At 44.6% G+C, this 16,969-nt stretch overlaps 1 protein-coding gene across 1 annotated transcript in view; it reads right to left on the bottom strand.

Moving 5' to 3' along the window:
* Positions 1-225: 225 nt before the first annotated feature.
* LOC311597534 (constitutive coactivator of PPAR-gamma-like protein 2) overlaps positions 226-16,969 on the bottom strand; it is a gene marked incomplete at both ends in the record, with an annotated part of 24,951 nt that continues 8,207 nt past the window's right edge. Inside the window, one exon of the mRNA XM_084781727.1 lies at positions 226-618. Coding sequence (XP_084637853.1) covers positions 226-618 — 393 coding nt within the window. The remainder of the gene's footprint in view (positions 619-16,969) is intronic.

Genomic DNA, 16,969 nt, shown 5'->3' with positions numbered 1-16,969 from the left:
GGCCTGAGGCTCACTGTGCACACCTCCGTAGCACTGGGCTTATAACTAGGCACCGCCGTGCCCAGCTTTTTCATATGGAGCCTGGCGATCAAATGCAGGCCCTAGAGCTTGCCGGGAAACTGCCTTCCCAACCTAGCATCTCCCCTAACACATCTGCCCTGCGTTAAACTTCCTGTTCCCTTTCCCGAGTACTTGATGAGCTCCACCACTCTAAGAAGGATTGCTTTACTTTTTACATATAATCAAGACGTTAAAAACATCTGCCCAGGGAGGGGTGCCCTTGTTGCCCACGTGTCCCACGATCAGTTGCGCAGTCTGCCGCTCCGCCTGGCACCGACGGCCCCACTCGGCCAGTCGGTCCTTGCCCAGGCCCCCAGGGAACATGACCACCAACTCCAGGCCGTCGCCGCCCGGATAGGCACAAGCCTGGCACAGCGCTGACAAGTAGCCCAGCATGGCATTCCACTGGCCGCCACAAACCCAATCCGTCTGGTAGCCACCATAGAGCCGCGGCAGCGCCGAGCCCGCGTCTACCAATACCCGAGCCCCAGGCAGCGGAGGGGGCGGCGGCGGCGGCAGGTGCAGCCCTGGCAGCGCTTGGCCGTGGTGGTGGAAATGCTTTCAGGACCCACTCCTTCAGCCAGAGTACAGCAGAAAACAAGATCTGCAGTGCAGAGGAGTTGTATTTGGCTTGGCGTTTGCAGAACATGAAGACTCCAGATGCTCGGCAAGAGTCCTCCGTCTACCTAGGCAGTCCGCCTTCCATTGCTGGAGAGGAAGCTTAAATTCTACATGGTGTGCTGGACTGCAGAGATGAGGAGGCTTCCTAGAGGTCAGCAGTAAATGGAAATGAGTGACATTAGCCTCATGTACTAGAGCAGGGAAAGCCCTCTGCTGAAGGAAACCCTGGGCTTGGCGCCAATGACAGGAATAGAACACGCGGAGGCTACCAAGAATGGTGCCCCGTACAAAAGGTCAGCCACGTGTGCAGCACCACACCGCACAGCAGGCCTAAGAAGCAGCAACCTTCAGGGAGCTGTTGCTTAAAACAATCAGGCCAGCAGAAAGAGGAAGCCGGGAGGGAAAGAGGGAAGGAGGATGCCACCTGACAGAAGACAGACCAAAACCCAAAACCAAAAAGGAAAAAAAAAAAAGCATAGCAAGACAGACAAGCTGATAAGACAAATTCCAAAGAAGAACCAAGAGGATGCTGATATAGGAGCTGCCGCTTAAGATGGATGGGACGGGGCTGACTTCTAGAGGCTGTTATAGGGTATCCCAATTTATCGTTTGTCCAGTTGTCTCAATACCCAAAGTGATATGTGTTCAAGAAACCCGACGCTCTGTGAGAGTGGGTATACACCTTTCATGGGCTTGGATGGAGTCCTGGATTGGTGCGCTCTAGCAACTTGGGATCTAGGAGCCCTGATGCCCTATTTGACCCTTGAAAACTGCACAGCACTTCAATTCACTCTTGCTTCCCCACAGGAAGGGGGCAAGAGTTGTCTCCTTGTGAATGCTAGATCCATTTAACATAGAATATGGGATGCACATATAGTTCAGTGCTAAGTCGTGAGTATAGTACATGAAAGGTCAAGGGTTCAGTCATCAGCAATACAAAAGCAGGAAGGAACTAGGCATTTTAAATTCCATAGAAGTGAATACATTAGTGGATTAAGAATTTAGCCTCGGGCTGGAGAGATGGCTCAGAGCTTAAGGGCACCAACTGCTCCTCCAGAGGTCCTGAGTTCAATTCCCAGCAACCACATGGTGGCTCAAAACCATCTCTAATGTGATCTGATGTCCTTGTCCGGCCTGCAGGTGTACATGCAGGCAGAGCACTGTATACATAATAATAAATAATATTTTTAAAAAAAAACAAAACATCTGCCCAGAGTGGCTAACAGACACTAAGGAATATGAAGTTGCCAGCACTGAAAGTGTCCATGTCGTAGACACCCACGCATGCACGCACGCACGCACGCACACACGCAGCACCAATGAAGAAACAGAAAAGAAAAGCAAGGCCAGATGACCCATTGAGAAAACTCCTCCTTGCTCATCCGTTTAGCAACCATGTGGTGCTGAACATCCATTCTCCTCTGGGAACATCTTGAGCCTGCATTTCAGCAGGATTATTCTTAAAAGTAGCATTAACAACTATGAGGGAGGAGGATACTTTTTAGAAGTGCCCAGGGCACTGAGCCGCCTCCCTTCTTTCTGTTCTGTAAACTCCCTCCCCCCGCCCCCACCTCCCTGTCATCCACTCCAGCCAGCATTTTCCCAGGCCAGCTTAGAGAGCACGACTCTGCTACCTTGACAAAAAATATTCCATTACCTTTAGGTGACCTTTCTCTGAGCCTTGGAAGTAGAGAGCATCAACTGTGGGTCAGATGCAGGATGACTTTACTAGCGTGCCCTGAAAGACGGGGCTGATGGACGGCACCTAAACCCTGCCTCCCTAATCCTTCAGGCAGAAGGCAAAGCTCTCCATAGGGTAATCCTGAGTGACTCATGGTGCGGGGCAGCGGCACTCTCACATCACACGGATACAAACTGACAGTTCGCACACATTGGCCTCGGGATGGTATTTACTTAAAATCTTCTCAGGTACAGCACTCCCGATGACTGCGTGGGGGGACAGGCCTCCAGGAGAGGCTGACAGACAAAGAGGCACCAACGTTTTACACAGGGCCACCAGATTTATAGGAGCAAGGGTGTTGTTCTCAATATTCACTTTTAGGGCCACTTTGCACTTACCTCCCATTAGGTCAGAAAACTGGTCTGTTGGAGGCTCTCAAGGATAACTCTTCAAAAGACAAATATGAAAAAAAGAAGAAGAACTAAACACCCACCTTGGGATGACCCATTCATGGTGTCATAAAGTTTAGAAGATGGGACTAAAAACCAAAGCAATGACTCAAGATGATCGTGAACACCTGCAATCTCAGCACTCAGGCAGCTGAGGCAGCAAGATCTCAAGTTGGAGGCCAGCCTTGACTACAGAGAGACATCTTGTCTATAAAAAAAAAAATTAACAAACAAATAAACAGCAATAAATCAGATGAACTACTAAAACCATACTAGGAGAACACTGGAAAAGTTCAAGAGCACCAATAAATACTGGGTTCTCAATTTCTGATGAGTAGAGCTCAGGGGGCTAAGGATATGGCTCAGTTGGTAAACTGCTTGCAGCAACAGCATGAGGAGCTGAGTTCAAATCCCTAGCACCCACATACAAAACAGGCACTGTGGTACTCACCTGAAGTCAACGCACTAGGGAGAGAGAGTGAGAGGATGTCTGAGGCTTGCTGGCAGCCGATCCAGCCAACTAAATGAGCTCAGGTTCATCAAGATATCTGAGCCAGGTGTGGTGGCGCACGCCTTTAATCCCAGCACTCGGAAGGCAGACACAGGTGAGTCTCTGTGAGTTCAAGGCCAGCCTGGTCTACAAAGTGAGTCCAGGACAGGCAGGGATATGCAGAGAAGCCTTGTATTGAAAACAAACCAGCAACAACAACAACAACAAAGACATCTGGCCCAAAACATAGCCTAGAAGTGGGTATGACTGTGCACGCCTGTAATCTCAGCACTTAGGAGGCTGAGTCTGGCAGGTCTCAGTGAGTTTGAGACCAGCTTGGTTTAAGTAGTGAGTTCTAGGCCAGACAGGGCTACATAGTGACTCTGTCACAAATATAAAAAGCCAAACCAAACAAGAAAAAAAAAAGATGTGGGGAGACTGAGAAAGACACCTGATCCTCTGGCCTTTATATGTCCCTGAACACATGTACATGCACACATGTACACACACCTGCACACATATGTACACATGCACATGTACCACACAAAAAAAATAAGTTAAAAACATTTTAAGAGAAAAACTTACATGGAGATGCCCCCAAGAAAGTATTTAATTCTCCTCTTTTCCTAAAGGGGGCAGGTAGCTGACATTTAAAAGTCAGTAATCAAATGTCACTGATCTGTTTGTGTCTGCATCCCTGGCAGCTCCATTGCCTTGAAGAGAATGTCGAAACCAGCAACACTCTTTCCTTAGATAAATACTAAGGTCACCCACACAGTGGCATGCTGATGGCTGACTCTAGGCTCATGAGGAAAAGATGAAGCAGGATTTGGAAATTCCTGTAGCTACAGTGAAACCAGCTCAGAGCTTCATCACCACCACCATGTGCACAGGCTCCCGTGTGCTCAGACACGGTGCATAGTAACCTCTCCCACTGATGTGCACAGGCTCCCGTGTGCTCAGACACGGTGCATAGTAACCTCTCCCACTGATGTCAGGGCAGCTTCCTCTTGTATGTAAGCCCACGGCGTGTTGTCTTGAAGAAGGCCTCTGCCACTGCGTGGCTGCCTTTGACATCTGAATTGCTACTGGCCACTTTCTGGTCCAGAACACGAAGCATCAAGGAGGAAGGAAAACACACATCACCTAAGGTGATAACATGGCAGGCAGAGGTCTGCAGGGAAGAAGATGCAGTCTCTGCTTTGCTTCTTTTTACCATTTGTGCATGAGTAGTTTTATGGTTCTTTGTTCTTTTAAAATTATATAAGTATGTATATATTTTTTAATTAATTGAAGGTACAAATGCACAGAGCCTGGACATCTTCAGGGGCTTTACAAAGTGCATCTCCCTGTCTGAGAAGACACATACAGACTCAGGTGACTTAGTTCACCTTCTACACCGAATCACCAGTCTTTCAACGAGTATTCGTGGAGACACCAATATCTCATACTCTTCTTCAGAAACTTATTTTTATTTGAGTATGGAACAGAGAACATGCATGTATATGGAGACCAGATTTTTTTTTCTTTTTATTTCTCCCCTGTGTGTGTGTGTGTGTGTGTGTGTGTGTGTGTGTGTGTGTGTGTAAAACCACATCACATATGTAGAGATCAAAGAAGAATTTTCAGAAGTCAATTATTTCCTTCCACCATAGGTTCCAGAGATCAAACCCAGGTCGGTAGGCTTGCACGGCAAATACTTTCACTCACTAAGACATCTTTCCAGCCTCACCTTGTGCTTTTGAGACAGGGTCCCTCACTGGACTGACTGGGCAGAGATCTTCAGGGACAGCCACCTTTGACAAAACAGGAGCATAGGCTGAGGAGATGGCTCAGTGGATGGCGTGTTTACCACATGAGTGCAAAGACTTGACCAGAGATCCCAGGAACCCATGAGGTGCCAAACATAGTAGCGTGCTTCTGTGATCCCAGTGCTCTTAAAGCAAGATGGCAGCCAGGGACATAGGCTTCCCAGGCTTCTGGGCTAGCTAGCCTGTCAGGCACAGTCATGGATAATCAAAGGCCCTGCATTAAACAAGGTAGAAGGGATACCAACACCTGAGGTTGACCCCTGACCTCCACAGGCACACTATAGCATGCATACGTGCACTGTCACACACATGAACACCATACACACTGGGATTTTTTCAATACAAGCAACTTTTTGTTTTCTGCTGGTTTACATGCTCACACTGAAGGTAGACAGTAAAAAGAAAGCCAGGTTCTATCAGAAAACCAAAACTCCTGCCCAGTTTCTTAAAAACATTGTTTTTCAAGAAGTTGTCATTTCAGCAAGGGGGTGATCATGTCACTTGTACTTGCAAATCTGAAGGACAGTGTTACCTGCATTTGAATTGGAAATGGACATGCTGTCGCATCATCCTAGACTAGTGTCGCACAGTGTCCCCTCTATGGAGGTCAGTAATGGACAGATACCTCCTCAGTGTCCCCTCTACCTGAGTCTGCATCACACAATGTCCCCTCTACCTGGTCAGCATCACATAGTGTCCCCTCTACCTGGGTCTACATCACATAGTGTCCCCTCTACCTGGGTCTGCATCACACAATGTCCCCTCTACCTGGTCAGCATCACATAGTGTCTCCTCTACCTGGGTCTACATCATATAGTGTCCCATCTACCTGGGTCAGCATCATACAGTGTCACCTCTACCTGGTCAGCATCACATAGTGTCCCATCTACCTGAGTCAGCATCACACAATGTCCCCTCTACCTGGGTCAGCATCTCACAGTGTCCCCTCTACCCAGGTCAGCATCACACAGTGTCCCCTCTACCTGGGTCAGCATCACACAGTGTCCCCTCTACCTGGGTCACTGTTGAACAGTGTCATCTTTAGATCATTACAGCAATGGAATTCATTTTCCATCATACATGGACACACTGTGATCAAAAGTAACTAACTATTCAAGGAGCAGGTATGGTGGTGCACACCTTTAATTCCAGCACATAGAAGGCAGAAACAGATGGATCTCTGTGAGTGCCAGTTCAGCGTGATCTACGTGGAGAGTAGCAGGCCAGCCAGTGTAACAAAGCACGGCTTTGTCTTTTTGTTGTTGTTGTTGTTTGTTTTGTTTTTAGAGACAGGGTTTCTCTGTGTAGCCTTGGCTGTCCTGGACTCACTTTGTAGACCAGGCTGGCCTCAAACTCATAGCGATCTGCCTGCCTCTGCCTCCCAAGTGCTGGGATTAAAGGCATGCGCCACCACTGCCCGGCTTGGACTTTGTCTTACAAATAAAATTTAAAAAAAAAAGAAAGAAAGGCATCGATCTAGCTCTGCAGGCCTGCAATGCTACCCACTTGGAAAGTTGAGACAGGAGGACCAGAAGTTCGAGGCCAGCCTTGGCAATACATTGAGACCCTTTCTCAATATATTTTTTTAAAAAAAATAAGAACTAAAAAGGGTTGGGCAATATATAATATAGGTCAGTGATAGAGCACTTGTCTAGCGTATGTGAGGCCCCTAGACATAATGACATAATGACCAGAAAGTGGAGAGATGAGATGTCTAAATAATTCTATAGATGAAAAGGAAGAGATTATAGACAATTCAATGAAATTCAAAGATCATAAGGGCTATGCACTCAAAGATCACTAGGGAGTATTTTTTTTAAGTGTGTGCCATTAAGTTAGAAAACCTAGAAGAAAAGGACTGATTCCATTATTGTATATGAACCAAGAAGATATAAGAAACACAAATACATCAATAGCAAGTACTACCATTAAATCAAATATAAAAGATCTCAAAGTAAAGAAAAGGGCAGGACTGGATGGATCTGTTAGTGGATTTTTACCAGACCCTTAAAGAAAAATTAACAACAATGTTCCTTAAGCTCATCCATAAAATAGAAAAGAATGTTTTCAAACTTATTCTATGAACCTAGTTAGACAGAGCCATAAAACATGATAAGGACATACACATAGAAAAGAAACAAACAAACAAACATAGAAAGCAACAGTGATGGGGGTAGATCCATGACAAACACAGTATTCTTAATAAAATATTTCAAAACAAGTTCACTAGCACACTAATAGATCAGATGCCATGGTGAAACAGTGTTTATTCCAGGAATGCAAGGATGGATCACTGTATGCAGATCAGTAAACATGATAAATCAAGAAAAACTTATGCAATCAGTTTAGCAGTTGCAGGAAAGGCCTTTGATAAAATCCAGCATCACTTTGTGAGAAAAGTATTGAGTAAGTTAGGTGTAGAAGAGTGACACCTCAACACAATAGAGGTTACACGTGGCTAATGTGTAACTAACATCACACTAATGAGGGAAACTTAGAACACTTCATGTAATATCAGGACTGACACACTTGTGCCCACTCTGACCAGTCTTACTCAAAATAGTATTAGAAATATTAGCCAGATAAATTAGATAAGAGAAAGAAATAAAAGGTACAGTGACAAAGAAGGGGGGATTTATGCTACGCCAACATGCTAAGGGTATGAGTCTCTGCATGGGAAATGAAATGGACTATACTAAAGGACTTTCAGATCTGATCAATTCTTAAGGTAGCAGAATACAAAATAAGCATTCAAACGTCAGTAACTTTTCTATATTATCAACAATTAACTCACTGAGAAATAAACTCTCCTACATAGGAATGAATCTAACTAAGGATGTGAAAGACCTCTTCAGTGAAAAACCCTGAAGAATGAATTTGAAGAGATACTAGGAAGTGGAAAGGCCACCCATATTCACAGATCCAGAGAATCAAAGCTATTAAAATGGCCATAAGGTTCAAAGCAATCTGTAAATTTAATATAATACCTACCAGGATACCAGTAAGATTCTGCAAGAACACAAAAGACCCCAAATAACCAAATCAATCCCAAGCAAAAAGAGCAGTGTAGGAGGTATTGCAATACCTGGTCTTAAGTTCCATATACTACAGAGTCAATGTAACAAAAACTGTAGTATTGGCTCAAAAGTAGACACGTTGCCTGATGAAACAGAATAGATGACCCAGAAATAAATCCATGAAGTGTCAGCCAACTGATTCTTAACAAAAGTGCCAAAACCAGACCTTGGAGCAAAGACAGACTTTTCAGCAGATGCTGCTCGGGAACCTTGAATAGGCACATGGAGAAGAGAAAAGCCAGTCTCCTGTTTCTCAGCCTATAAAAGAATCTATTCAAAAACGCATGAAAGACTATAATATAAAACTCAAAACTACTAGAAGAAAGCTTACTGGAAATATTTCAAAATATTGGCACAGACAACTATTTCCTGGATTGGCTTCCAGTAGCCAAGGAAATAAAAACAAGAATTGACAAACGGGATCCTGGCAAATCAAAGGCCTTCTGCTCATCCGGGGAGTAACCAATGCGCTGCTCATCCGGGGAGTGACCAATGCACTGAAGAGAGGGGCAACCGGAAGAATGAGAGGAAGCCTTTGCCGCTTACTCAGTTGACAGGGGATTAATATTCTTAATATATAAAGAACAAACAACAAACAAAAAACAAATAATCCAACCTTAAAATAAACAGAAGACTTGAGTGGGCATCTCAAAACTACAAGTAGCCAATAAGTTGGTGCAAAAATGGCCAATGACTTTAATAATCAAGGAATTGCACATCAAATTTATACTGAGATTCTCTCACCCCAGACAGAATGGCTATTACCCAAAAGGCCTAATTCAATATCTAAGAGAAACACCTAAACAACCGTGCTTAGTATAAAACCATTCACAATAGCCAAGACAGGAAGTCAACTTAGCCTGTGCATAGGTGAGTGGCTAAAGAAAAGATTGTGAACTGGGCATGCAGAGCATTTGGCTAGCATGGTCTTCTGAGATAGGGTCTGATATAGCTCACTCTGGTGTTTATCTCATTGTGTAGCTGAGGAGGACCTTGAAATTTTGATCTTTCTGACTCCATCTCTAACAAACAAACAAAATATATATATATGCATGTATACATATATATGCATACATATATATACATATATGTGTGTAAATTTGTATGTGTATATATATTCCTTTTTATTTCCTTTGTGTGTGAGCTCATGTGTGTATGTGTGCAGCTGCTATGACACAACTGTAGAGGTCAGAGGACAACTTGTATATTTTTCTTCTACCATGTCGATTCTGGGGATCAAACTCAGATGCTCACACAGTGACCAGCACCTTACTCACTGAGCCATCTCCCCAGCTCACATACTCCTTATCATATTTGCTAGGGATGCGCCAAAGGCAAATAAACCCTTGGCTCTCCTCACCATGGCTTGAGAACTCAAGGAAACCAAGTTCTTTTCTGTCCTGGTGACCACGGGACATGGTGACAGAGCAGCACTTCTGCATCCCCTTCCAGCCACGAGACTGTCCCAAGTCCATGTCATCTCCCTCCACATGAGACTTTGAGCTGCTTAGAGGTGGTGAAGACAAGTATGTCATACTAGCTCAATTTCAACTGCAGGCAAACAGGATGTTTTTAGTCCAAGCACATCCCATGGCGGAATCTGGAATATATGTCTCTCAAAAGGCTGTACGTCTTCTTTGAAATACAAATTAAATAAAGCATGCTGAATTTTATCTGGCCTGCTCTACCTTCAACCCTGTCTCCACCCGCTGGAAATGGTCCCATGTGGGGACAAGAGTTCCTGTCCACACTCTCCCAGAGAGCTGGACACCAAACAGCAAGAACAAAAGAAATAAAAATAACAAGTGACCTGAAAGCCAGCCCTCTACGGAAAGAATGCCATAGCACATTTGCTGACAGAGACCAAGAGAGCTTTCCAACCAAAACAAGGAAATTTAATCTCTCATTTGCAAGCGCTTCCCGAGTGCTAATTTGTTGAGAGGAGAGCATGCTCACCTCTGTGTAGACAGAGCATCAACTGTGAGCTTCTTTCACTTACATTAGACAGATCAAGCCAACCCTTGTTGATAACAGCAGGCATACTAGGAACCAGGAGCTTGGCAATGCCCCCCAAAAGCTCCAACCAGCTCTGTGAATGGCTCCAGTCAATCACACATCACTTCTTTTCCCAACCACACGAACTGATTTGCTCAACCAACTGCATCAAGTTCCTCAGTTCAAAGTTGCAGGCAGGCTGGGTGAAGCTGCAGTTCGCTTCATACCCACAGTCAGTGAGCTGGAATATGATCCCCCATCTTTGCTCTTTATTTTGCCCCCAAGCAGGGGGCAGGAATGTTATGAATCCTGTCAGTGGTTGGGGGGGTCTCTTAGGCTACTCTACCATGTAGATGGTCATGGAGTGTGGTCCCCTCCTCAACATCAGAGAACATGCTGTGTGTGATAAGTACCTGACCACCAGAAGGAAGGTGGCAATAATTTTCCCCTGAACTGTGTGTGTGTGTGTATGTGTGTGTGTGTGTGTGTATGTGTGTGTGTGTGTACACTTGTGTACAGGCACATGTATTCAGGCATTTGTAGGACAGACTCTGGTTCTGTTCCTTGGGCATCATCCACTTTGTGTTTGCAAGAGGGCTTCTTCCTTCGATTCTTCCTTCCTTCCTCCCTTCCTTCCTTTCATTTTCTTTCCTCCTCACTTTCTTCTTTTATTCTTCTCTCATATATCCCATCCCAACTGCAGATTCCCCTCCCTCCTCTCCTCCCAGCCCCTCCCCACCCTCTTCCCTCTCCCCCACACCTACTCCTCCTCCTTTCCCCTCAGAAAGGCTGAAGTCCATAGTCTAAATAAAATCACATTTATGAAATATCTTGATACATCCAAAGCAATGAGCAGTGTCCAGCATACAGGAAGCTAGCTCAGTATATGGTAAGTATTTCATTATCCAGCCCTCTTCACAGGTTCAAATCAAATTATGGTCTGACTTCCCAGAGGAAGTCAGGACGTCTCTCTTTGCCTGCCATGGCCCATAGTTATCACAAACCATAATAAACATGCAATACACTCTCTCCGGCTAGACTTCTTTAGGCCATTACAGCTTCTCACCATTGACACATCACTGCTGACAGTAGGCATAGGAAAAATGTTGTGGTCTGGTCTATGTAGCAAAAATATTTTGTGGGAGGCCCCTTTGATTAGCTTTATTATTGCTTTTAATGCAGTGCACATGGGCAGGCAAATGTGTTTGGAAAGACGCCACACTGGTTATAAAGATGGATAATCTCAAACCTCTTTCACTCAATTTCAGAGTCAAGGAATTTGGATGAATGTTCTTAAGAACTGCTACCAAATATTTGGCAGTATTATACCACAGACATTCATAACGTATATTCCTTCCCCACCCTGTACCCTGCCCTGGATCTTTAAGTGGTGTAGATTTAAAATAATGTTTGGGTTTAATATCTTAGAGACTATATTTTTATTGAAGCTGCACATGTACATAATTTAAAGCCAGAATATGACATTAACTATGAAAAATGGCTGTCTTTTACCCAACCCTCATCCCATTCTCACGCCCAGGAAGACACTACCAACTGTCTGACTGTTTCTTCTTATATTGGCTTCTGCTATTTAAATACCATACTTTTGTGCTTTATTTTCATTATAAAGCACTTTCTGTACTACTCTCAGAGATAAAAGTTTCTCTTTGAGGCTCGAAATGTTCTCTGGGGATTGAAGTGTGTGCTGCTGTTTCAAAAGACTGGAGTTCAGTTCCTACCACCCACATCAGGAAGCTCAACTGCATGGTACCTCTAGCTGGTAACAGCTGACATGCATTTCTGGTGTCTGCACACACACACACACACACACACACACACACACACACACACACAAAGATCAACTAATAAATGGGGGATCTAGAAGAATTCAAAATGTCTCCCATAAGCTCCTTTGAGCACCTAGTCTCCAACTGAGGCACTGTTTATGGAAATTACATAGGGACTGGCTGGCAGAGGGGAACCTTTAGGATTATAGCAAAACCCTGCTTCTGTCCCTCCACTCTCTGTTTCCTGATCTACTAAAATGGGTGGTTGTTGTTGTTTTCTGTTGTTGTTTGTCGTTGTTGTGGTGGTGGTGGTGGTGATAGTGGTGATGGTGGTTGTGGTGGTGGTGATGGTGGTGATGGTGGTGATGGTGGTGGTGGTGATGGTGGTGATGGTGGTGATGGTGATGGTGGTGGTGGTGGTTGTGGTGGTGGTGATGGTGGTGACGGTGATGGTGGTGATGGTGGTAGTGGTGGTGGTGGGTTTTGTTTTGAAACAAGGTCTTCTGTGCTCAAACTGATCTTGAACTTGCTGTGATGTTGAGAATGACCTTGAACTCCTAATTCTTCTGTTTCCATCTCCTGAGTGCTAATTCACAGGGATACACCACCACATCCTGCAGTACTAGGAACTGAACATAAGCTTCATGCATGTTAATCAGTCACTCTACCAATTGAGACACATCCCCAGGCCTGATTCACCAAGACGTGAGGAGTCACAGTCACACGCTCCCTGCCCTAAACCTACTACAGCCACAGAAAATGTGAGCCCAACACATCTTTTCTCCTTTAAGTTGCTTCCAGCAGGGATTTTGTCAGAGCAACAATAAAGTAAGTAGTAAACACCCTAAGAGCAAACTTCGTTCTCCATTCCTCTCTTGAGAATGCTAAGCATAAACATGTCAAAGAACAACAAATGCCAGGAGTGGTGGCGCACACCTTTAATCTCAGCACTTGGGAGGCAGAGGTAGGCAGATCTCTGTGAGTTCAAGGCCAGCCTGGTCTACAAAGAGAGTGCAGACCAACCAAGGCTACACAGAGAAACCCTGTCTCAAAAAAATCAAAAACAAACAAGCAAGGTAGGTTGGGATGAGGCCCACCTGCCCAATCTCAGTACCTCTGAATGTCTATAATGCTCATCAAGGCTTGCTGAGTCTGGTGTAGGGCATGTCCCCTTGAGAGTTAGCGTGTATGAGATGAGAAAGAGAAGCCAAGCATCCAAAGGCAACGTAGGGTCAAAGTGTGACCAACACTCAAAACAAATAAGGAGGACATTGGCACTCCCCAAGCCGCAAAGGAGGCCACTCCTGCCCCATATTGCAGAGATGAGAGGGAGGGAGCTGCCTCTGCTTTCCTTCACGCCACAGACAGCCTGTCCACGCAGGCCATCACCAAAACCAGATCCCTAAGCCAAAACAATAAATACCATCCAGTGAGTCCTTGACATACTCCAGGGTCTGAGAAGAATTTCCCAAGTTTTAGTCTCATCGAAGCTTCCATTATGCCTAAGTAAGCATTTTTACTGTCATGTCGAATCCAGAACCAAGGGAACAAACCGAGGGCGAATGACTCATGTAGTTAAGTGGCCAGGCCAGAAAGTAAACCCAACACGGCTCACCCCAAAATTCTCTGCATTTTATAAACAATTCAAAATGAAATTTGTTGTGGTGGTAAGGCAGGATCTCCTGTGCCCGAAGGGGACCTCGAACTCACTATGTAGCTAACAAAGATCATGGATTTGTGACCCTCCTGCCTCTATCGCCAGCGTGCTGGGACTACACCTGTGTACTGTACCATCATGCCCAGTGTATCCAGTGCTAGGACTAAACCTCATGCATGCTAGGCAAGTACTTCCCCAACGTCTCTACATCCCCAACCCTCAAAGTTACATTTTTCATTTCCAAAAAGTTAATAAGTTTTCCAAAGTCTACAAACGATTGGTGGTGGTGACGAGACGATGATTTACGGTTGAAAGCCAAACACAGAAAAGCTCAGACGTTACTGGAAGATAATAAAAATTAAAGTGCCTCTTATTTTTACAACAGGCAGATATTTTCTCTAGCCTTGGCTCTTCAACATCATTTTTATCATTGTTCTTCAAAAGGCATCTATATGCTTAAAATGAAACAGCCATGAAATGCCACGGCGCATGGCTGTGCCTGCTCTCTTGATCTCAACCACGGGGGGGGGGGGGGGGGGTGTTGGTGGGGAGGGGTGGAGGAAAGGAGAGGAGACAGACAGACAGACAAAGAGAGACAAAGACAGAGAAAGAAATGCCCCATTAGTTCTAAACTGTCGAGAAACAAATCCCCCAAGCTCTCCTTACAACAGAACCTGAGTCCTGACTTTTGCCATGTGTTTATGTGTGTAGCACCATGTCAATCCTTTGTGTTCGTGGGCATGTACTCGTGTGTGAACACCTGCACATCTATTTGCATTGGCATATGGAGGCTGGAGGTCAACCTAAGGTGTCCTTCCTAAGAGGCTTTATACCTTATTTTTTGTTTTGATTTGTTTTATTTTGGGGCATTGTTATTGTTATTTGGGGTTTTGTTTTGTTTTGTTTTGTTTTTTGGGTTTCTTTTGTTTTTTGTTTTGTTTTATTTGCTTTTGGTTGTTTTGGTTTTAGTTTTTCTGAGACAGGGTTTCTCTCATAGTCTTGGCAGTCCTAGACTCACTTTGTAGACCAGACTGGCCTCGAACTCACAGAGATCTGCCTGCCTCTGCCTCCCAATCCCAAGTGTTGCAATTAAAGGCATGTGCCACCACTCCCGGCTTGATTTGTTTTGAGTTAGAGCCTCACTGCAAGCTCTGTGTGGGATAGAGCATTCTAATAGACCGGCTGGCCTCCAACCCATCAGTCTCCCAAGAGCTGGGATTCAAGGCACCACCACTGGCTTTCTTGATACATTAAAGTGGGACAGATAGGGAAAATAAACAACAAAAAAGAAAATTCCCAATAGGTACCCATTAGGCAATAATGAGTTATTTGGCAGTGAGTTGGATACAGGAATAACTGAACACCGTCAACTCCTAAAGGAAGGGAAGTGAGGGTGGGCTGGGGAGCAGGCGGGAGAGTGCTCACATAGCACGCACAAAGCCAGCAGAACACAAAGCAAATGGTAGTTCACACCTGTAGTCTCAGCTAGAGCCAGGAGGATCAAGAGTTCAAATTCGGGCTGGAGAGATGGCTCAGAGGTTAAGCACACTGACTGCTCCTCCAGAGGTCCTGAGTTCAATTCACAGCAACCACACGGTGGCTCACAACCATCTATAATGTGATGAGACACCCTCTTCAGGCGTGCGGGTGTACATGCAGGCAGAACACCATGTACATAATAATAAATAAATAAGTCATTAAAAAATATATTTTTTAAAAAAAAAAAGAGTTCAAATTCATCCCTGACTACATAGAAAGTTTGAGGCCAGCCTGGACTACACAGACCACATCTCAATTTTTCAATGTAAGACTGACAGCGGGGATGTAATTTTTGTTGTAATTTTATTTTTTTGTCTATTGGGGGGAACACATATGCATGCCTGTAGAGGTCAGAGGATAACTTTGCGGTATTCATTTCTCTCTTTCTTCACAGATGTGTCAGGGATTGAACCCACATTCTCAGGCCTTGACGCACAGAGCCATCTCACTGGCACCAGAGTGACATGTTTAACTATTGACAAGGCAATGAATTCTGACAAATTCAAAAGGCCCATTTCCACTGGTGAAATTAGAGTGATTCCTCTTGAAAGGAAGCTTTAAACTATCCCTTAGCTGGTTCTGTTGGCTCTTGTCTGTGATCTCAAGGTTTGGAAGGCTGAGGCAGGAGGATCACAGTGGTTTTGGGGTCAGCTTGGGCTACATAGTGTCTGGGGTAATATATATGTGTATATATGGCAGGCAGGCCATCCTGTAAGACCATTTTTGTGTCCTCTAAGACTGGACTCAGGAGATGCACCATGACACTGACAATCTGAAAAGCCACTTGTTAACATGGTGTTTTATGAAAATCAAAAAAAAAAAGTCTCGAGAGATAATGTTACCATTCATTTGTATCTTTTTAAGTGACATTTTCTATGCACAGGGACATGAAAGACACTAAGCAACCACAATAGAGAATAACAACTCCCAAAATGAGGTTCATCCATCACTGGTGATGTCGGGTGAATCGGTGAGCAGACACAAGCATACTCATAAAAGATGGCCTTCGCCATCACAGACAAGACAGCTTCATTGGGTGAATTTGTGTTCTGAGTACTTACCAAGCGCAAGACATTGGTGCGCCACGCAGTTGAAGCCTTCAGAACTCTTAGGTACTAGAGACATGGTATGTTAAGCAAATGGCCATAGCTCAAGAGTCAGTGTGGTAAACATCTCAAATGAGACACAGAGAGATGCAAAAATCCATTAAGATGTAGAGAAGATGTGATGTTGCCTGCAGACATTTCCACAAGCTTAGAGGTGGTCTAAAGCTTGTTTGCAGGGAGCAGGGTTGTATCTTAGTAGAGTGCTTGCTGAGCATGCACAAGTCCCTGGGCCCCATCCTCAACACAGCATGGCCTGAGCCTGGAGACACAGGTCTGAAATCCCAACACTTAAGAGGTGGAAGCAGGAATGTCAAAATCAAGTGTGGCTACATAGTATTTGAGATCAGCATGGGCTACATGAGACCCTGTCTCCCAAAAAATAAAAGATAGATGACAGATGACAGATAGATAGACAATTCGTAGGTAGGTAGATAGATAGATAGATAGATAGATAGATAGATAGATAGATAGATACATAGATACATAGATACATAGATACATAGATACATAGATACATAGATAGATACATAGAGATAGGGCCATGTTTTACCTCTGATAGGAAACAAGAGAAAGTTAAGCACAGAGGAGGTGGGGGTGCAGGACATTTTTTCAGAACCCGTCCATCCATCCTTGGTGGCAACACCCATTTATTCTCTCTGGCAGCATTGCAATACTCCATCCCTGAAACTGACCTAG

The sequence above is a fragment of the Acomys minous genome (genome assembly GCF_964271855.1).
Source record: "Acomys minous genome assembly, chromosome: 5".
NCBI lineage: Eukaryota > Metazoa > Chordata > Mammalia > Rodentia > Muridae > Acomys > Acomys minous.
This window is presented reverse-complemented; position numbering and strand designations above follow the sequence as displayed.